The 21,113-nt window shown below is 37.0% G+C and overlaps 3 protein-coding genes across 3 annotated transcripts; all 3 read left to right on the top strand.

Moving 5' to 3' along the window:
* Positions 1-39: 39 nt before the first annotated feature.
* LOC113666235 (AP-4 complex accessory subunit tepsin) lies at positions 40-12,043 on the top strand. Its single transcript, XM_089184838.1, has 16 exons — positions 40-140; positions 293-365; positions 1,695-1,786; positions 2,228-2,321; positions 3,928-3,995; positions 4,881-4,935; positions 5,556-5,618; positions 6,034-6,198; positions 6,783-6,819; positions 7,282-7,416; positions 7,646-7,724; positions 9,248-9,382; positions 9,495-9,543; positions 10,242-10,279; positions 10,675-10,755; positions 10,840-12,043. Exons 1-16 carry the CDS (start codon positions 75-77, stop codon positions 11,638-11,640), a joined length of 2,031 nt encoding a protein of 676 aa, XP_089040964.1. The 5' UTR covers positions 40-74; the 3' UTR covers positions 11,641-12,043.
* Positions 12,044-12,917: 874 nt separating this feature from the next.
* Positions 12,918-16,117, top strand: LOC113666128 (E3 ubiquitin-protein ligase TRIM45). The gene has a single exon (XM_089184837.1). It carries the CDS (start codon positions 13,216-13,218, stop codon positions 15,427-15,429), a length of 2,214 nt encoding a protein of 737 aa, XP_089040963.1. The 5' UTR covers positions 12,918-13,215; the 3' UTR covers positions 15,430-16,117.
* Positions 16,118-17,733: 1,616 nt separating this feature from the next.
* On the top strand, positions 17,734-20,479 carry LOC149038554 (E3 ubiquitin-protein ligase TRIM45-like). The gene has a single exon (XM_089184836.1). It carries the CDS (start codon positions 17,970-17,972, stop codon positions 20,460-20,462), a length of 2,493 nt encoding a protein of 830 aa, XP_089040962.1. The 5' UTR covers positions 17,734-17,969; the 3' UTR covers positions 20,463-20,479.
* The last annotated feature ends 634 nt before the right edge of the window (positions 20,480-21,113 follow it).

The following is a 21,113-nucleotide window of genomic DNA, read 5'->3' as shown; positions in this document are numbered from 1 at the left end:
TTTTTCTTTTACATGACGTCGTTTATTTTAAAGGAAAACCGCATCGCACACGGCTTGCAGGAGTAGGTTTTAAAATGGCCGCTCAAATGGCTAGCAGTGCGATGGAGAAAGTTTCAGAGAAAGTTTCTTTTGCAAAAAAGGTACTAATCTCCTTTAAAGAGAAATTTAGTAACTATTTACTTATTATTTGAAGCATTCATTGTTTCAGGGTTGCTATTTCTTTGGTTTGAGCACTTGAACTTGGGATTGAAACCATCGGAATTTTCTTAATCAACATTTTTTTCATGTACAGATTCCATTGCTGATGAAAGCCACTTCAGACGATAATAATCCAACTTCTGGTTACATGTATCAGGAAATTACTAGTATCCTGTGAACCAAATTAGTTGAAAAGATATCTGCTTTATGACCCTGATTGTTCGATAATGCTATCTGTGCTAGTTACTAATTTTAATTGGAAGTTTCATTTGTCAGGTTATATATGTTTACAGACTTGGGTTACCATTGCGTCTCAATTGTATTTATTACTGGAAAGCAGTGGTTGCTTGTTACGCAAAGAAATGTAAGACTTGCACTCAGGAGTAAAAGGTGCCCTATTATCAGAACTACCTGAGATAGACAGGTGGCCTAGCACTGTACAACCTGGACTCCAGGTCATAAGGTGTGAGTGTGTGCTCTAGTCAGGTCATTGTATTGTAGTCTTGGCCCAGACACCTAACGCTCACATTGCCGCCCTCCGTGCGTGAGTATAAATGGGTGCAAATGAATTGTCAGGGAGGCCTGATGAATGGAGGGGGCTTGGTAAAAAGAATACCTTTTAGTGGGCAGGGGACTAGACATACTTCCCTTGAGGGCTTCCGTAAAATTAGAATGGCAATACTGTTAAAGGGGTAAGTTTCTTAAGAAACTGTGGTGTTATGTCCATTGGAGAGTATAACAGGGTAATTTAGTATTACCAGAGAGTTTTGAAGATTATTTCTTCATCATTCACCCTGATAAAGGGCTAATGCTTGAAATGTCAGCTATGAAACTCTTTACAGTGGCCAATTTATGTTATTGTTGATCATACTAAATTACCTTGTTAATATTATCTATGAATGAAACTGGCTTCTTGGTTTATTGTAAAATTGTACTGGTTTTTTGAAAGCCACAGCTATCTGTGCAAAATAAAGATTCTTAAGAGTTGACTGAGCAGTGCATGGTGCACTGTGGTGATTGTTTTAATAACTAATAATTTTAGTAAATGTCTTTTTCAAAATGTTTTTTAAAATATCTGTGTATCAGAATACAAAACTATCTTTCTGTTTGATTCATTCCAGACAATCACAATTGAATTGTTGTCAACCAATTTATAATCTAACCATTTAAGTGCTTTAAATCATCATTTCTAAACAACAAATTATTGGATTGTTGTGCTTCAGTTAGCAGGTGGTTGTGGAGATAGGAAAAAGAAGTAGCCTTAAGATTATGCCAACCAAAGATAACTTCTTGTGTCCCATAATTGGCATTATCTGTTCCATTAAGAGCAGAAATTTGCTTTGATAAATCTGCTGGTACATATTAAAAAACATTTTGTGTGTGCCCTACCAGCTGATGAGGGATTAGTCTTTTGTTTTTTATCAATCTAAGTCAGTTGGTTGTCTAGTTTTGTGCCATTAAAGACAGATGGAAAGTTTCCTTAATAACTATTTTAGGTATAACATATGAATCACTCAGCAGCTGCAATTCTCTGTTAGATTTTTTCATTAGTAGACTGAAGAGGCAATCACCATATATCAAGTACAAGGTCTGTGATATGACTGTAAATTATAAGGAAACAGGGATCATTTAACCTTTAAACCTTAAGAGAATTGCTCCCTAAAGAAACAGTGCTCAACCATTTATTAAGCTCATGAGAATTAAGGAAAATTTGCTATTGGATCAACTAATAATCTCATAATTGATATTCTTCTCTATTCTCATCACCTGCCTGCTTGATATTGTATTGATATTGTGAGGAGAAATTCTGTCTTGGTCACTTGTGGGAGTGAAAGGGTTAAGGGAGTCTTCCATGAGAAATTTTCCTAATATACATGATTAGTGCCTTGTCAATATAAAGTAGATTTGTAACAGAGGGATGGATGCTTACAATTAAAAAGACCATGACAAAAGAGTAAGACCTTTACTGTACCATGACATAAAACACTTAATATGTTATCAATTGTTCAAATTTTTTCTCTGCCTGCAGGTACTAAAGATTTTGTGCTATGTTGGAAGCAATGGTCATTCTGAGTTCAGAAGTGCTCTACGGTATAAAGCTGATATTGTCAGAGAAACTGAAAGTAAGGACTTGTGAATTCACAGTGAGTTTACAATGTGTATTATTTTTTTGGAGGATATTTACCAAGCCTTCATGGCTCAGTTAATATGCATCACTCGCCACCTCCACTTCAGTGTTTAGTTAATTGTTTTTTTTTTGGTACAGTTACTGTCAGTAATAGCTGGTCACAGTGCTAGTCAGGGGTTCTTCTTAAAAAAATTAAAACTGTTCTGTCCTCCCTCTCTTCAGGGTGGGTTGACATTAATGTGAAACATCATGAGGCCAGTTGAGCATTGAGTTACTTGCCAGGACTTTAAGCATGTGAATATATGAAAGTCATATATTTGAACTGCGGATAAAGACGTGAATATGAGAGCAATCTTTGCAGTAATGAGCACTACTTGCCTTATTTTTTATGAAAGCAATCTTCACAGTAATGGACACTAGCCTTAGTTTCACCACTGCTTAAGTAGTGTTCATTACTGGGGAGATCACTTTCATATTCACATAATTTAGTTTTGTCAATCTGGCTGATATTGTAAATCAGCCACCTTGAAGATTTTCAAAGGCTGACATTTCGAGCATTAGCTCTTCATTTTTGCTCTGATGAAGAGCTAACCCTTACAACATCATCTTAGCATTGGCCTTTTTACATTTATAAACTTAGTTGATTAGACCAAATTATCTTCTAATATGGCCATCAATGCAGTACCACAGTTTCTTTAAAAAACTTAACCCCTGTTAACCATTGTAGTTTCCAAAATTTTTACCTTGTGTTTGTTTAGAATAGGTAAGTGATGAGTAAAGAAATCAAGTCACCATGACCAAAATTTTGTTTTCCTTTCATTCTAACAAATAGAATTAACACTGTCGTAGGAAAATTTACAAGATCTAGATTTTTGTATCTGTATATCCTGTCTCTGTCTAAGGTAATTGACTTCAACATCCTTAAGTGATTAACATGCAACTTCTCTCTCTAATATCCACACATTATCCATGAAACAGGTAATGAGAATTCTCATAGTTATCAGGGAGAAGTTGTTATCTTGATTTAACACAAAGTGTTATTACTAATAATTTATAATGGTAATAGGACTGAGTGGAGTCCAATTCAGTCTGTAATCATACGAGTGATTGAGCAAATCCCAAGACTGCAAAGCAGGAGTCAGGTTTGTTAATCATGAGGATGATTACCAACAGAAATGGATGACATAAAGTCCTGTTACCAATTAATCAAAACTATGACAAAGTTCAAGACAGAAATTAGACTTTGGTCATATGTTTCCAAAAAAAAAAAACTATAGGTAACTAAGCAAAAGGTGCAACAAAAGCCAGTGCGCATGACATGTTCTGTCTACTTACACAAGCATGATATGTCAACTGTCCTGTTACACTGTCCAATTACAAGCATGACGCATTCATTGTCTTATTAGTGCTCAAATTGGGCTGGCAATAACCAATCACATTTGAAAATTGTGTTATAGTTTTGATTAATTTAGCAGATAGATGGGAGAATGGGTAATCAAATCTTGGAAACTAAATGGTTAAACTGGCATTAAAACCAAAAATGTTTTTGAGATAAATGTGCTATATTTGAAATAATCTCTTGCATTTTTATTCCTTTGTAGGTTTTACTGGTCAGTTGGATCATCTACAGGGTGATGCTCTCAATCAACGAGTTAGAGCCGCAGCATCAGTGAGTTATAAAATTTATGAATTCCAATTAATAATTGGATAATTATGATACTTAACAAGGAATTTGTTCTTCAAAAACTGCCCAAGTTGTCAACACAAGAAGTTATCCTTTATTCACCAAGAGTGATTAGCATTTAATTTCTCCTTACAATATCACCTCTGAATCAAACATTGATGTCCTGAGAATAAAGGAAATGATCACAAATTAAAAAGCTTTCAATTTATAGATAAATTCTCCTTGTCAGCTCCTTGGGAAGTGTATAGAGAACGGTATAGAGAATATGCATACTGATGTGTGAGAAGGTTGTGTAAGAACTCAAAGGGAGAACAAAATAGAGCAGTTTTAGTTTTGTTACTGTTAGTAGAAGCTCAGCTTACACTGCAGCCTGTGATAACTGCAAGACTTAGAAATCCGTTAACAAAGGAATATATTTTTGTCAAGGAAAGAAGGCAATAAGGCATTAAAAATCTAGACTAAATGTTAGCAGTGTTCATTTTGTGGTTTTTCCTGATCTCCCATGCAACTGTTGGGAACATTTTCATTAAATTTACCTTTATGAAAGGTTATTTAATGTCAAATTGTTGTTTTGTTCTCCTAAGAGGAGGTGAATATTTGTGGCAAGGTAAACATCCACCACTTTCACTGACAATGGAGTGAATAATTGTTTGAGTATCTACTAAACAGAAACCAAAAAATGTTTTTTTTTCTGTCGTTATAACAAAAAATGGTTAGAATTTACATTGTAGACATACAATTTTGTCTCTTCAGCTGCTCAGAGGTGAATAATATTTGCTAATCACTTTTGAACCAGTCAGTCAGCATGTAAGAAGAGCGCTATTCACCTGTGTGGTTTATATTAATAATAATTATTACTTTGTCTTGTAGGAGTTAATTGCACTACTCTTCAATGTTGAGAGCAGTGGAACTTCAACCATGCATGGTGAGTGAAAGGAAGGGGGACTGGCTGCTAAGATAGAGGAGGACTTGCCTCAGGGCCAAGGCTATGAGCTGAGCATTTTTCAAAAACGCTATTGGGCAACTGTGATTCAAAATAAGGTCACCAAGAAAAAAAAATCACATGTCAAAAGTAAAAAGCAAGTATCAGTAGTATTTCATGATAAATTTTGTAGTGCTGAGAAGGCTTACCACACAGCATTTACTATGAAATAAACAGTCAGTGTGGCTGGAAATCACATCTGCAAGATTCATGTAACATCTCTGATAAGCAAGGAGAAAGATGAATTATTTTGCAGAAGGAAATGACTGTTTTTTGAAAAGTTAACCTGTATTTAACCCTTTAACTCCCAAGATCTGATTGTTAATTCTCCCCTCCAGCTGCTACACATTTCCTTGTCAATTAGTTATGAGAATTTGGTGTTAGATTAGGAAAACAACTTCTACCTGATCAGTTTGAGTATTCTCTCTAAAAGGTTAATTCTCTCTAAAAGGTTAATCCAACAGGGGCTAAAATTGAATTATGTGGTACAGACTAATTCACTAGTAACCAGAAATACCTTGGGGAAAGATCTAACTCTGCTTAATTCTTGTCTATAACTGTAGCAATGAGGGGACCAACAGGAAAGAAGATGGAAGGATTTGGAAACTCACCTTCTCAACAGCCAAGTAAGTATTAACCTACTCTTTATGGTTTAAGCCCTAGGCTCATGGGGACTGCTTTTTACTAAAAAGAGAGCAAAACTCTCCAGCATCTGTTCCACCAAGCTAAACATTATTGTGCATGATCTTCCAGAAATTGAAGTGAACATTCAATCAATGAGTGCAGAAAATCAAACACAATTTTATATGGTATACAATTTAATTGTTAGACATGGAAATGACACAAAAAGCGTTCAAAATCAACATGAACACATAACTGTTGAAGACAACAAAGCAAACATTTAATCGCTCTGTTTTTATAAAGTCATTAATCATAGAATTGGTTTCAAAACTGCTCAATGTTATGTGAACACTCAAGGTATGAAGACCAAAGAATTTGTGCTGCATGTAGCTTTATCTTCTTTCTTGAATTTTACTACAGAAAACAAAACGTGGCTTGATTCCATGAAAACTATGGCTGAACATCTTCCAGAGGCAGCAAATCGTTTTGCATCAAAGAAAGAAAAAGAAAGTATGGCATCAACTGGAGGATCAACTGGAGGCATCAGATTTGTTAATTACGTTGATTTTTCAGATCCTGATTCAGGTATCTTAGCAGTGTGTTGTTTTCTATGATGATCAGATGACACATCTGAAAATTCTAGTGGGGACATTAGTGTTTGAATTGTAGAAAATTCCAACACATAGATCTAGTGTAGATCCTGTTTAGCCCTTTTTGCACAATCTGTAAGGATTATTGCACATTTTCAAGTATCCACCATCCTACGGCACTGAAATACACAAGATTCCAGCTTGTGCTTCAGCAATGACAACATTCACTGGAATCTGCCATCGTAAAATGGAGGCAGCATAACCACCTTGCCTGCTCCCTATAAAATCACCATCACTGAACTCTGATACCTCTACAGGCTATGTATGCATGGGGTTCAATAGCAATAAAGATTGTTGACTAGTGTTATAAATGATTCATTCTAATAATGAATTTTCCTGATCTTAGTAATATTTTGTCTTTCACTTAATATCTGTTTTATTCATAGTGGTTAATTATACCATCACATGGTCTTCAAGGAAGTAAATAGTGAATCAATCTAAAATAAACACAGACAGAAGTGATCTTCATATTTACAGGAAATATTTGACAAAAAATTCTTAATTACTTTTAATTTGTAGATTCCAAGACATTTGTGGATGATGAAGTCTCCCACCAGTAAGAAACATCTTTGCTTTCTATTTGTTATTTCTAATTAAAAAGACTTACCAGTAAGTTCTCTTCTGCTCAATGGAAGAGCAAAGGAGTACATATTCCGATGGTGTGGAGGTGTGATCCCCATGGGAAACAAAGATATTTCCCCTTTTTCTATCATGACAAATTAAACAAAACACACAATAGTGTTATTGGTTGGAATATACCCTGTATGACTCAAACAAATAAATTTTATTATAATAATTTTCAGTTGCATTGCCTTAGGCATGTATTGATCCTTAGAGCATGTAAAAAAAATTCAACAGGAGCCAAGAGGGTCTACCTCTATCCCTAACAGGAATTTTGGTCCATTTAGAAAACAGTATGCACAAGGTATTTTTCAAAACTCCTCTGAGTTGGTGGTCATTTAATATATTAATTGGGGTAAATTGAAAGGTTTAATGTTTCTTTGTGTTTAAATTTCAGTTCATCAGGAGACCAAGAATCAGTAGAACTGGAAGATACCTTGTCTGTAGAAGTTCATCTTGTTGAAAACATTACATCTGAAGGTGGAATACGTGCAGTGCCTTCAAAGCAAGATTTAAATCTGTTCACAAAAAGGTAGAATTATACTTGGAATATTCTTCCAACTTTTGCATTAGTTTATGGTAATAAATTGTGTTGGTCAGAAATTTACAATTGCTATTGTTGTATTGTTCAGGTTTCTTGCTCTTGCTAGTTTCCATGAAATTCCTGCTTGTTACTTTTAGCTCTGATAAGGAACTTAAACATCACTTATTGACAAATTCAAACATTCAAAGCATTCATTTAGATTTTTTTTTCTTGTAAGATGCTCTTCCTTAAATTTCAATGAAGTATTGATAGCACTGAACAGCAGACTAGTGGAACCAGTCACTGAAGTTCAATTGGTAGGAACGTTTATTACCTAATAAGATATGTGTCTATTATGAAATCACTTAAATCACTCAAGAAAAGGTTGTGTCATCAGTGAATATGTTACAGTGTGATTAATTTGTCACCAAGAAAAAGATAATATAAAACAATAAAATCCAGGTTTATTACAGGGTTTGTACAAGTCTTGGAAAAGGACTACAGGTCTTTGAGAGACCTGGAAATCTGCTTGATTTGTTCAATTAATTTTTTACAATTTACATTGTAAGAAATGTAGACCAGAAGGAGAATTGAATTAGAAATCTTGGGAATGAAAGACTTTAAGGTGAAATTTGGAGTCGGGGAAAAATCTGAGTCCTGGAAAATTCCTTGAAATGTGCTTTTGAAAAAGGATAAGAACCCTGTAAGTACTTTACAGTATGGGAAAGAGGGCACAAAATTCAAGGTAATCTCAGTATTGGCCAGTCCATCTTGTAAAATTATCTGTAAAGAACAGTATTATAATTATGACAATGGTATAAAACTATCAATTAAAGAATGTAAGGAAAACATTTAAAAGACAAAGTGGGGCACATGTAGGAGGTTGAGGGTTTGAGTCCCAGACCAGAGGAACACTTAAGTGGTTAAAATAATTGAGATGAATGTGCAGTCTTTAAAGTGACCTCTACAAATGGTTGGACATTCTGATCTTCTTGGATGAGGAGTCTAAACCAAAGAACTTTTCTCTTTTATTTTCATTGGTATGACTCAGAAGGGGACCTTGCATACATACTGGTTTATTGATAAATACACTAAGCTACTGTGAGCAGCACTGACAAGCTAGTTTTCCTTTATGGCACAGAAGATGAAATTATAATAATTAGAATATTAAATGTAATATAATGATAAAAATTGTTTTGGCTGTGAAATAACATTTCAATAAAAAGTTTAAAAAATTGGTACAAAAACTATAAAGAAAGACTACCAGTAAAATAATAGAAATCTTCTTAATATTTTAAAAGAATCTATTTGAAAAGAAAATGTGATCAAGATAGATCTAGCTGGTCTAATTTTCTTATGGTGTTTTTAACAGTATTACCTTGAAGAACCCATACTCTTATCACAGAATAAGGTGCAAAGACTAGTCTTTGCATGTTTATTTCAGCAGATCCAAATCAGGATACCACTGCCAAACTCCAAACTATTTAAACAAAAAAGCAAAAAAGAAGTAGAGTAAACTTGAATGGATTGTACTCAAGAACATAAACTGGACCTAATTTTTTTTCAAGTTCATCCCAGTCTGGACAATTTTTTTCTTTTTTTTAATGCTTAGACACCATATTTGCTTGTCACATGCCTAGCAAATGAAACACTATTACTATGGCTCTTTATGGAGGGGTTATAAATATTAAAATTTAAAAAAAAACTATAGTACCATTTCAAATTTGGGATGGTTTAATTTATGAATGTAACAGGCTCTATTCAAAGTGAAATTGTGGTTAATTTTTTTTGTTTTGTTTTGTAAAGTTATGGACTTCAAATTTTTTTCTTTTTTTTGCAGAAGTCACTACATGTTTTGGAGCACCTTTTAAAGAGTGATATTCCTTGTGTGGCCTCAAGAATGTCTCGATTTTGCACAAATTTGGAAGGAATTACAAAATCAGAAAGTGGTAGTGTTTTATCCAAGGCTACAAAGGTGAGTGGATCAGATTAATTTACTTAATGAAGAGTGATTTTTTTAAAAATATTGTCTGTGTGGATATGCATCATAGGCATATTGACAGAAACAATATATTGTTTTTATTTAGATCTTGTATTTACTGAATGCAAAAAGAAAAACAGAGGGAACTGAGAAAGGTAAGCATGAAGCATATGATATTGATCATAGATTTTGGCCTAAATAATTGTGACAAACTTCAGAAGGGAAATAACTAGCAGTACTCAGTATTTGCAAGAGATGGAATAATAAGCAAAAACACAAATTGAGAAATCAGTACGACATGCTTCTATCTGTGATCTTTTCCAAGCTAGCAATACCCAAAGCTATATTTGGAAGTCTTTCCAGGGGATAACCCCACCCTAACCCAAGGGATGTGCCAGGCAAGGTTACCTTAGGGGCAGGGCTATCCTAACAGTGGTACTTCCCCCCCACCCCCGTCATGTATATTTTTTAACCCAAAGGAAATAGCTTATTATCCTAAGTAGTTTGGGTAACTCTCTCTAAGATGGTGCAGTATATTGAGAACAGAGTAAAAGTACTTGTACCAATGTTAGTAATATCTTTGGGATTACTGAATGATGTTAAAGGACTTTAATCAAGTAACATAGTTGCACCAGCTTATTAGATAGTTGATTGATGAATAAAGACAGAATATAGAAGGTTAAATTAAAGAGTGAGAGTCTTCTCTAAATGAATACACAACAGATGGGTCCAAGAGTTAAAGATTATAGCTTTACTTTATGTAGAACACATACAGTGTAGAGGTATTTGATCATTTGAGGTTGAACTAACTTTAGCATTGAACTCTATAAAGCTTGATTTTGTTTCCTTGCAGATGCCCAAGTCTCAGTTGAAGAAAGAGATGTCCAAGTGGTAAGTTTTATAGACTCTAGACTGACCATGCCAGGTTTATACCTCTGATGATCTATTTTTCTTTTATTTTTTATTATTGTTATTTTTGTTTCTTTACATTTGCTTTTATTTTGACATAACTGGATTCTAAGTTTAAAGCCCAGCAGCCATTTACTAATTCCCTTTGAGATCATGTCACGCAATCCTATGTGACCTCAATTTAAGAAGCAAGAAAAAATTCAAAGACAAGCCTTTAAGAGGCTCCACAAATGACTAGGTACATCAACAGTACAATTTAGCCTCAGGACAATGCATCCATTTAACAATATTCTCTTTCACCATGATGAATTAGAGTTGAATTCACCCTTCGATTCTGACTGTTAAGTTGGTAATCTTTGTCTCTTTATATCTTGCAGGTTGGAGACACTGTTGACTACTCACTTCAGTCAACTACAGATCAAAATCTTGCTCTATTTTCTGGAATGAGTTTGCATTCGGTAAGACCAAAAATACTCGGTCAATTAGCAACTAGAAGCTTATAAACTAAAAGTACTTACTTTCTTTTTCTTTCCCATGCACAGCAAAGAGACACCACTACAGTATCGGCACTATTTGATTCCAACACTACTGTTCCAGAGATGAAATCTTCAGGGGGAGTTATGGATGTGTTCCAAGGACTTGATCTTTCAAGTGGGAGTGACACCTTTAGAAAAAACAATACTATAAATCAAAGAGATAAGGGTTCTAAATCTGACTTAGATGATTTGTTTTCCGTTAAAGAGGATATCACACGATTAAGCCCGGTCAAACAGGCTAACGCCCAAGAAGCTTCTAAGGACAGCGTGACAGATCTGTTTGATCCATTGCTAACGGACAGCAAGAATGCTGTTGGAAATCATGTCACGCAATCCAATTTGGCTTCAATTACTGAAACAAGAAATAATTACTATTCGGATTCAAAGACAAACATTCTAAAGGATCCGCAACTTGTGAGCTACGGCAACAGTATAATATCACCTCAGGACAACAATTTACGTCCAATGAACTCTTTGAATGTAAATACCCCCGGCTCTGTCTCAGTAAATCTTAAAAGTGGTTCACAAATTTTCGGGAATGGAGACGAATTGTCACACAACAGAACTACGCAACCAATTGTCGCGTTACCTGCCAGCGGACCACAAGGAACACTGCAGCAATTTCCGATACAATTTCCTTTTAATTCCCATCCAGTCGTTCAACCGCCTGTTATGAGTGGCCCGTCAACAACCCCTTTAAGACTTCCAAAACAGTCGAGTCAAAGAACTGAGTTTAGTTTTGTTGGAAAATCCGGTAAAGCAGATGCGTTTAGTTTTGTCCAAGATGAGATGAAAGCAAGAAAATAGATTTATAAGTAAAATAATTTTGTCACTAAAAATGATTTATCAATGATAGAACTTTTATATGACGGAGACGTAGTAACAACAGTAGAATGCGTCGAAGATGCCTAAAGACATGAAGACATAAAAAGAAATGAAAGTAGTTTAATTGCAGTGAGAATTGAAGACAGTCCATTTTATATTTTTTACAATAAGTTTAACAATAAAAAATTGCGATAAACATTCTTAAAAACGTTTAAAGATTGCGAAAAAACGACGACATTTCGACGTTGGCCGTTGGCTAAAAGTCATTATCAAATAAAAAAATATATTTGCAAGTTGCAGTCTCTACATGCTAAAATAACAATGGGTGATAAAAAGCTGTAACGTAAGAAAAGATCATTAGTAATTAAACAAAAAGTTTAGCTCGTATGGAGTCCGTCTGGATATTTAAATTAGGCTTGAGATTCTTGTTGAACAGCATTTCAGAGACTAAACAAACAAATTTCCCCTGGCACTTTGTTAAAACTCTAAATTGGTTTTCTTTCAAAAGGTGGTTGCTATCGTGAGCTTCCACGAAATGTCGACCGATTACCGAATACATTTGTGTTTAGCAATGTATTGATGAAGTTGTCGGGCTGTGTACCCGACATAATCTGCATCGCACAGATCACACGAGAAACGGTAAACAACGCATAGCCGATTCACAATTGACGGCTCGATTTCTTTGGGTTTAAGATCTTGCCCCAATTTCTTGCTCACAAAAACAGGCTGCAATGTAGGGAAAACCTTATGACTAAGATCGCGCAACTGCACAATAAGAATTAGTCTTCCATTCAAGGATCAAGTGGCCGCGAATGCGGTTCGGAAGCAGTTGTGCGATCTTAGCCATAAGATTGTCCCAACATTGCTGCCTGTTTTTGTGAGCAAGAAATTGGGCAAGATCTTAAACCCAAAGAAATCAAGCCAGCAGTTGTTTACCGTTTCTCATGTGATCTGTGCGATGCAGATTATGTCGGGTACACAGTCCGACACTTTCATCAACACATTGCTGAGCACAAATATTCGGCAATCGGTCGACATTTCGTGGAAGCTCACCACAGCAACCACCTCTTGAAAGAAAACCAATTTAGAGTTTTAGGAAAGTGCCAGGAGAAATTTGGTCGTTAAGTCTTTGAAATGCTGTTCATCAAGAATCTCAAGCCTAATTTAAATATCCAGACGGACTCCATACGTGCTAAACGTTTTGTTTAATTACTATTGTTCTTTTCTTACGTGACAGCTTTTTACCACCCATTGTTATTTTCGCTTCTATAGACTGCAACTTGCAAATATTTTTTTTACTTGATAATGACGTTTAGCCAACGTCGAAACGTCGTCGTTTTTTAGCAATCTTTTTTTAGCAAGGAATGGAGTAAGAGCCTATTGTTAAAGACCACATTACTCGCTGTGTGTGATTTGACATCGGCTCCGAAAATAAAAGGTCTCGAGGTTCGATCTGCTTGGCTGGCTAGCATATTTATTCTGGCTGATGTTTCTCGGAATCACAAACAATACACGGGTGTGTTTCATTTCGCTCTGATATCGAAATCTCCCTTCGCGATGGAGTCTCTCTTGAAGAACCTCGAAAAACATGTCACTTGTTCCATTTGTCTGGATACTTACACCAAACCAAAGACCGTTGCTTGTCTTCATACCTTCTGCTTGAAATGTTTAGAGGAACACGCATTGAAAACCCAAAGACAAGGACAATTTCGATGTCCCGATTGTCAGGCACAATTGAATATCCCAGAAGGAAAGTGTTTCGATAATTTGCCGACTGGTTTTCTGCAAAACAGCTTGTTGAGTCTTCTCGCTGTACGACAAAGTGGAGATGGAAGTCAGATTACTTGTGGTATCTGTAAGAAAAAGAGCGCCGAGATCAGCTATTGCTTTGCTTGCGAAAAATTATTGTGCCGTGATTGTGTTAGTGCACATGAATTGTTTCAAGAGATTGCCTTTCGAGGACACAAAGTGACGGCAGTGAAACAGTTTCAAGCCGTAGATTACGAGGCCTTGTTAAAGCGTCAGTCCTATTGCCCTCAGCCTTACCACGAGAGAGAGGCAACCAGGTTTTTTTGCCTTGAATGCCAGATTTGTGTTTGTCAAGTTTGCATAAACACTGATCACAAGAATCATAATGTTGATCCGCTTGAGAAAGCAGCGGATGCCGTGAAAGCAAACATTATGGCGGCAGTCAAGTCGATAGAACAAAAGAGGAAAGTCTGTAGCGATGCGATTCACACTTTTCAACAAGTTGTTGAAGAGCTAGAACGAAATGTTACCGCTGCTAAACGAGAGGTTTCCCAAACAGCCGAACAAATGATCGCAAAGATTCGAGAACACGAACAGGAAGCTACAAAAATCCTCGAGAATACACGTGTGGTTAAAATGGAGAAAATAAACACTCTAAACGAGCTAGTTAAGTCATTGATCAAACAACTCGACCAAGCGGTTCAGTTTGGAAAAAACCTGGTTGAGAGAAGCTCCAGTTCAGATTTTATGAAAAGTAAGAAAAGTTTAGAGCAGAGATTTGGAGATCTCGACAAGGCCATAGTCCCTGCACTTCCTGTCAGCTCATACGTGAAGTTTTTCTCGACTGATGCACTTGACAACCTAAACCTGGGGCCAGTGATAACCAATGAAACAGATGTACGGTTGTCATCAATGGAAGCTCTTACTGAAAATCTCCAAGCTGGTCTGGAAGTAGAGTTTTTGGTTTGTCCAAAGCGAAAGAGTGAGGGAGAGCTTACAAGTAAATGCCAGCATGAATTTGACGTTAGAGTACTCATAGAACCTGCTGAAGATGTAGCCTGTTTAAGAACCTTTAAAAACGAAAATGATGATTTCCACGTGAAGTTTGTTCCTAAAGTACCTGGCACCTTCAACATCACAGTCAAGATAAATGGCTACAAACTTGTTAGCAGTCCTTTCAGGGTCCACGCGAAGGAACGACACATTGATGTAGAGGGAGAGCTGGTTCTAAAGGGAGGAATTCCCATAAGTCCAAATTGGATTGCTCTCAACAGCAAAGGAACGATCGCTATAAGTGATCATAAAAAACACTGTATCCTAACGTTTGATGAGGATGGAAATTTTGTGCGAAAATTTGGCTGCTATGGAAAAGGGCCAGAGCAGCTGGCTTATCCAGCTGGATTGACATTCTTGAATGATGTCGAGCTTCTGGTGGTGGATGACGGTAATGACCGAATTCAACAATTAAATTTACAGACAGGGAACTTTGTGAAGAGCTTTGGAAAGGAAGAGACTGTTGACGGCGAGTTTCTGGAACCCGAGGGAATTTTCTTAAGTGATGAAGGACATGTCATTGTTGCGGATTACCGTAACAACAGAATTCAGGTCTTGGACAAAGATGGTAAATTCATGTACAAATTCGGAGACAACGGCCCTGGAAAGCTAAACCGACCTAGTGGATGCATTTATCACAAAAACAAGTTCATTGTATCTGATATTGGACATCATTGTTTGAAAGTGTTTGACAAATCAGGGAAGTTCTTGTACAAGATTGGAGGAAAAGGTAAAGCTGATGGACAGTTTTCATCTCCATGGGGTTTGTGTGTTGAGAAATATGGTGATCATCAGAATCTTTTGGTGTGTGACAGAAATAACGGACGCATTCAACAGTTTACAATGGGAGGTCGTTTTATTGGCAAAACTATTGTTAAGCTAAGAGATCCGAAAGCAATAGCTACAACACCAGATGGTCGTATTTTGGTTTGTGACTATGAAGACAAAAAAATTCATATCTTGAAATAGACATTCAAATGTGTTTTGCAAAAAGGAATAATAATGTGGGAATGGTAACAAAGCTAGCAATTTTATCGTTACACCGGTAATCAAATAATTTATATTTGTGTCTTTTTCCTTGAATATGATTTGCAAAGAGATCTTTGAGGTGCTTGGGATGTATGTATTAAAAAGCAAACTAACACGAACTTCTACCTCCTTCTGTAGCTCAATTTCTAGGAGTGCATGTATCAGTTGAGACCGCGATCCTCTCCATCGTGCGTATTGAAACTCACATTGGTGGATATCGATCTCCCTTGGTCTCAGGTTCCTTTGTCAATATTTTACTCCGGAGAGAATATCGTAGTTTTAGCTTGTCATGCATCTTTAGGTGACAGTTTTCAATTTTGTAGGATAGGACTAAAAAACAACTGTTATTGTGGAAATAATATTCCAGTTTTAGCTTGTTCGGTATCATTGTGAGTAAATTTTTTTCAATATGCCGAACTGGACCAGAAAATACAAACTGGTTCCTTAAAGAAATTCATACAACTATAGAGTTGTTCGCACAATAAATCTTTTTCTTTATCATCGTTCAATGGTAATTTCTGCACAAGAAACTAGAACACTAGTAAAGTAGACTCGTTCAATTCTGAATAATAATAATCTAATTAATATCTCTTACAGTAATTGTAGATATTAAAAGATGTGTGACTGATACTTTGACTGAGCAAAATTTCATATGTAATGACAATGCTTAAGTTATTTATGACTTACAGGGGCGGATCCAGGAATTTTTGATGGGGGGGAGGGGGGCCGGCCGCTCCAAACTTTAACTCAGAAATTACTACAGAAACTTTGTTGGGCTAATTACTTCTCCCTGAAACTCCGTCACTCTCCCCAACAACTAACAAATCCCAACCCAACTCCCCCCCCCCCCCACGTGCGCCGCTACTCATTATAACCAATTATTATTTATTATAATTATCTAACGCCAGTTTTCTTTGCCCCCCTTACCGTGGACATGGATTTTACTCGTAAAGGATACACCTCTGGAACATCCTTTCCTTGCGCTTGGCTACAAATGCTGTACAGATATCGTCAATATTTTAAGGTCATGTGCAAATGCATGAGTGCAAGTCCTGACAACCGCTTTTCAGACATCCTATTTGTAAGAGAGGACTTGATTAAATAAAACTTGAAACAATAAATGTTAAGTTTTTCGTTTGTCTCACGATGTAGTCACGCGTGATGTAGATCGCGGCGTTTCAACTGCATACTGCTAGTCTTCTTCAGGCGATGAGGTCGACTGGTCATGCGTGATCTTATAAAGCATGATGCTCCGCTGTGATTATTTGTTTTTCAACAGCTCTGATTGGTGTATTTCGATCCTAGCTGTTCACTCATGATCAGTGATTAGCTCCCTCGGCGGTCCGTTGTCGCACGGCTCTCCTGTTGTTGTGTTTTTTGAAAATTGTTATTATTAGTATCTTGATATACAAGCGTAGAGCAGGTCAAAGCTGCTATGAACGCGAAATTTTGTAGCTGCTTAGCAGCTACAAAATTCCACGCTTGGATCTTAGGACTGAACTGAAAAGCATAATAACTTTTCAGTGAGGTTAAACTACACTAGAAATAGACCTTTTCACGGTTTCTGACAGCATGGCATGGCTGTGCACTTCATTTGTCTATTTATCAAAGACTGGATAGAGAAATAAATTTGTGATTTTGTTCACAGTCTTTGCCTTCAGTAATTGAATTACATTTGAATTAATTAAATATACAAATTGAATTTAAAAAAAAAAGGGAAGTCGAAGAATCTAAATTAAAATGACCAGCAAATGTTCCAAGAAAGGTAAATTGTGAACAGACCCTAAACACATTGAGCATCTATGTCATTCGGCCGCTCGAGGTCCTGGAATATAAAGCTGATTTTATGCTCTTTTTTTCTGCCCAAAATGGTTGCAACCTCAACTAATTTATTCATCAACGGATGTTCTTTGCATGGAAGCCATCAGATCATAATTTTCGAAGCTAAAAATTCCGATAAATCTCGCGATGGGTTCGTGACCAGTCTGAGTTGCTTTGAATGGAAAATTGTAGTTTTTCATTGGATGACAATAATCAAGGTCAGTTGGGAGGAGGCTGGGGCGGGGTCCTATCTATTAGTGATAAGGATGATCGTCAAGAATATTGAAGGTTGAAAAAGATGTAAAAGGCTGCTACACTATTAATTTATGAGCCTTTGGTAAAACCAAGGTTTTATTCCCCCGCCCCCCGCCCCCTTTTTAAAATCAATTCGAGTTCTTTCAGGATTGTTCGTCAAGCTCTGTGAAAATAAACCATATACCTTTATTTACAGACAGAGTTTTACAGTTCGCGTTCTTTTATATGAAACGCATGCATTTCCATAAAATCCGTTTTTCATCAGGGCTCCAATCTGAAATTTAATGAACGACGCACGCTCCTACCGAGTGAATTAATTAAGCCTTGTCAAGTGATTTTTGTTTCCAGCAAATCTTACAAACTCTTACGCTACACTTTTGTGAAGCCCACGTACCTGATCACTGATGAGGATTAACCTTCGTCTAACATATGGAATAATTACTGCAAAAACATCTTTTCATCTGCCATCAGTTACACCGAGAAAGGAATGGAGTAAGAGCCTATTGTTAAAGACCACATTACTCGCTGTGTGTGATTTGACATCGGCTCCGAAAATAAAAGGTCTCGAGGTTCGATCTGCTTGGCTGGCTAGCATATTTATTCTGGCTGATGTTTCTCGGAATCACAAACAATACACGGGTGTGTTTCATTTCGCTCTGATATCGAAATCTCCCTTCGCGATGGAGTCTCTCTTGAAGAACCTCGAAAAACATGTTACTTGTTCCATTTGCCTGGATACTTACACCAAACCAAAGACCATAGCTTGTCTTCATACCTTCTGCTTGAAATGTTTAGAGGAACACGCTTTGAAAACTCAGAGACAAGGAAAATTTCGATGTCCCGATTGTCAAGCACAAGTGAACATCCCAGACGGAAATTGTTTCAATAATTTGCCGACTGGTTTTCTGCAAAACAGCTTGTTGAGTCTTCTCGCTGTACGACAAAGTGGCGATGGAAGTCAGATCAGTTGTGGTATTTGTAAGAAAAAGAGCGCCGAGATCAGCTATTGCTTCGCTTGCGAAAAATTACTGTGCCGTGATTGTGTCAATGCACACGAATTGTTTCGAGAGAGTGCCTTTCAAGGACACAAAGTGACGGCAGTGAAACAGTTTCAAGCCGTAGATTACGAGGCCTTGTTAAAGCGTCAGTCCTATTGCCCTCAGCCTTACCACGAGAGAGAGGTAACCAGGTTTTTCTGCCTTGAATGCCAGATTTGTATTTGTCAAGTTTGCATAAACACTGATCACAAGAATCATAATGTTGATCCGCTTGAGAAAGCAGCGGATGCCGAGAAAGTAAACATTATGGCGGCAGTCGAGTCGATAGAACAAAAGAAGAAAGTTTGTGGCGATGCGATTAACACTTTTCAGCAAGTTTTTGTAGAGCTGGAGCGAAATATCACCGCTGCTAAACGAGAGGTTTCCCAAACAGCCGAGGAAATGGTCGCGAAGATTCGAGAACACGAGCGGAAAGCTACAAAAGTCCTCGAGAATACACGCGTGTCTAGAATGGAGAAAATAAACTCTCTAAACGAGCAAGTAAAGTCATTCATCAAACAGCTTGACCAAGCAGTTCAGTTTGCAAAAAACCTGGTTGAGAGAAGCTCAAGTTCGGATGTTATGAAAAGTAAGAAGAGTTTAGAGCAGCGATTTGGAGATCTCGACAAGGCCACAGTCCCTTCGCTTCCGGTTTGTTCATTCGTGAAGTTTTTCTCGACTAATGAACTTGACAACCTAAGCCTGGGGGCAGTGATAACCAATGAAACAGATGTACGGTTGTCATCAATGGAGGCTCTTACTGAAAATCTCCAAGCTGGTCTGGAGGCAGAGCTTCTGATTCGTCCAAAGCGAAATAGTGAAGAGGAGCTTACGAGTAAATCTCAGCGTGAATTTGACGTTAAAGTGCTCATAGAACCCGCTGAAGATGTAGCAAGTTTAAGAACTTTTAAAAACGAAAATGATTATTTTCACTTGAAGTTTGTTCCTAAAGTACCTGGCACCTACAACATGAAAGTCAAGATAAATGGCGACAAACTTGTTACCAGTCCTTTCAGGGTCCACGTGAAGGAACGACAGATTGATGTTATGGGCGAGTTAGTTCTAAAGGGAGAAATTCCTGAAAGGCCAAATTGGATTGCTGTTAACAGCAAAGGAATAATTGCTATAAGTGACCGTAAAAAACATCGCACTCTAATGTTTGATAAGGATGGAAATTTTGTGCGAAAATTTGGCTATTATGGAAAAGGGCCTGGGGAGCTGGTTGATCCAGCTGGAGTGACATTCCTGAATGACGACGAGCTTCTGGTGGTGGATGACGGTAATAACCGAATTCAGCAATTCAATGTACAAACAGGGAACTTTGTGAAGAGCTTTGGAAAGAAAGGGACTGGAGACGGCGAATTTACAAGTCCTGAAGGAATTTTCATCAGTGATGAAGGACATGTCATTGTAGCGGATTACTCTAACGACAGAATTCAGGTCTTAAACAAAGATGGTAAATTCATGTTCAAATTTGGAGACAACGGCCCTGGTGGGCCAAACTGGGGACCTTGTGGATGTATTTACCACGGAAACAAGTTCATTGTATCTGACAGTCAAAACCATTGTTTGAAAGTGTTTGACAAATCAGGGAAGTTCTTGTACAAGATTGGAGAAAAAGGCGAAGCTGATGGACAATTTTTATCCCCATTGGGTCTGTGTGTTGAGAAATATGGCGATCATCAGAATCTTTTGGTGTGTGACAGTTGTAATGGACGCATTCAACAGTTTACAATGGAAGGTCGTTTTATTGGCAAAACTGTTATTAAGTTGATTGATCCGACAGCAATAGCTACAACACCAGGTGGTCGTATTTTGGTTAGTGACTTTGAAGACGAAAAAATTTATATCTTGAAATAGACAAACCAATTGTTTTTTTGCAAGAAGGAATAATGATGTGGGGATGACAAAAAGTTAGTACTTTTACCATTACACTCAGCAAATAATTTGTGCTGTGAAAATGATTGGTAAAATTTCCGCACAGCCCCATACTTCATTATACATTCAGTCCTTGAATAGAGAAAACAATTACTAAAACAATGCATTGCCATTGGGAAAACAGATTTGTTTTACAATAGTATGGGGCTGTGCGGAAATTTTACCAAATGATTTGCTTAGAGATCCTTTAGGTGCCTGGGATGTATGTAATCAACGTCGAACCGAATAACGTGAACTAAACATGCATGGTCAGCGAGCCTGCGATCCTCGCCACCGCGTGTATTGTTGCTCAGTTTACCAATTACAGTGTTTGATGGGTACACTATTCAGACTGTGGTTTGGTAAGATTTCTGCACAGCTTCTTACTATTGTAAAACAAATCTGTTTTCCCTGTGGAAATGTATTGCTTTTGTCATTGTTTTCTCTATCCAAGAACTGAATGCATTAAATGGGGCTGTGTGGAAATTTTACCAACTCTTGCATGACGTGTAAGTTGTTTATATGGTGAGTGGTCCACTCTATATTTCACCTTAAAATTTTGAGAAATAATTTGCCTATGATAGCTTTTGCTTG

This window comes from Pocillopora damicornis, chromosome 10 (genome assembly GCF_964200805.1).
Source record: "Pocillopora damicornis chromosome 10, jaPocDami1.2, whole genome shotgun sequence".
NCBI lineage: Eukaryota > Metazoa > Cnidaria > Anthozoa > Scleractinia > Pocilloporidae > Pocillopora > Pocillopora damicornis.
This window is presented reverse-complemented; position numbering and strand designations above follow the sequence as displayed.

What these genes read in the sequence shown, in the direction of transcription:
- LOC113666235 (XM_089184838.1), top strand. Translation starts at nt 75, where the DNA reads ATGGCCGCTCAAATGGCTAGCAGTGCGATGGAGAAAGTTTCAGAGAAA. An exon ending in CACCATATATCAAGTACAAG is followed by an intron (nt 1,787 to 2,227) that starts GTCTGTGATATG and finishes CTCTGCCTGCAG; the next exon opens with GTACTAAAGATTTTGTGCTA. An exon ending in CAGTCACTGAAGTTCAATTG is followed by an intron (nt 7,725 to 9,247) that starts GTAGGAACGTTT and finishes TTTTTTTTGCAG; the next exon opens with AAGTCACTACATGTTTTGGA.
- LOC113666128 (XM_089184837.1), top strand. Translation starts at nt 13,216, where the DNA reads ATGGAGTCTCTCTTGAAGAACCTCGAAAAACATGTCACTTGTTCCATT.
- LOC149038554 (XM_089184836.1), top strand. Translation starts at nt 17,970, where the DNA reads ATGAGGATTAACCTTCGTCTAACATATGGAATAATTACTGCAAAAACA.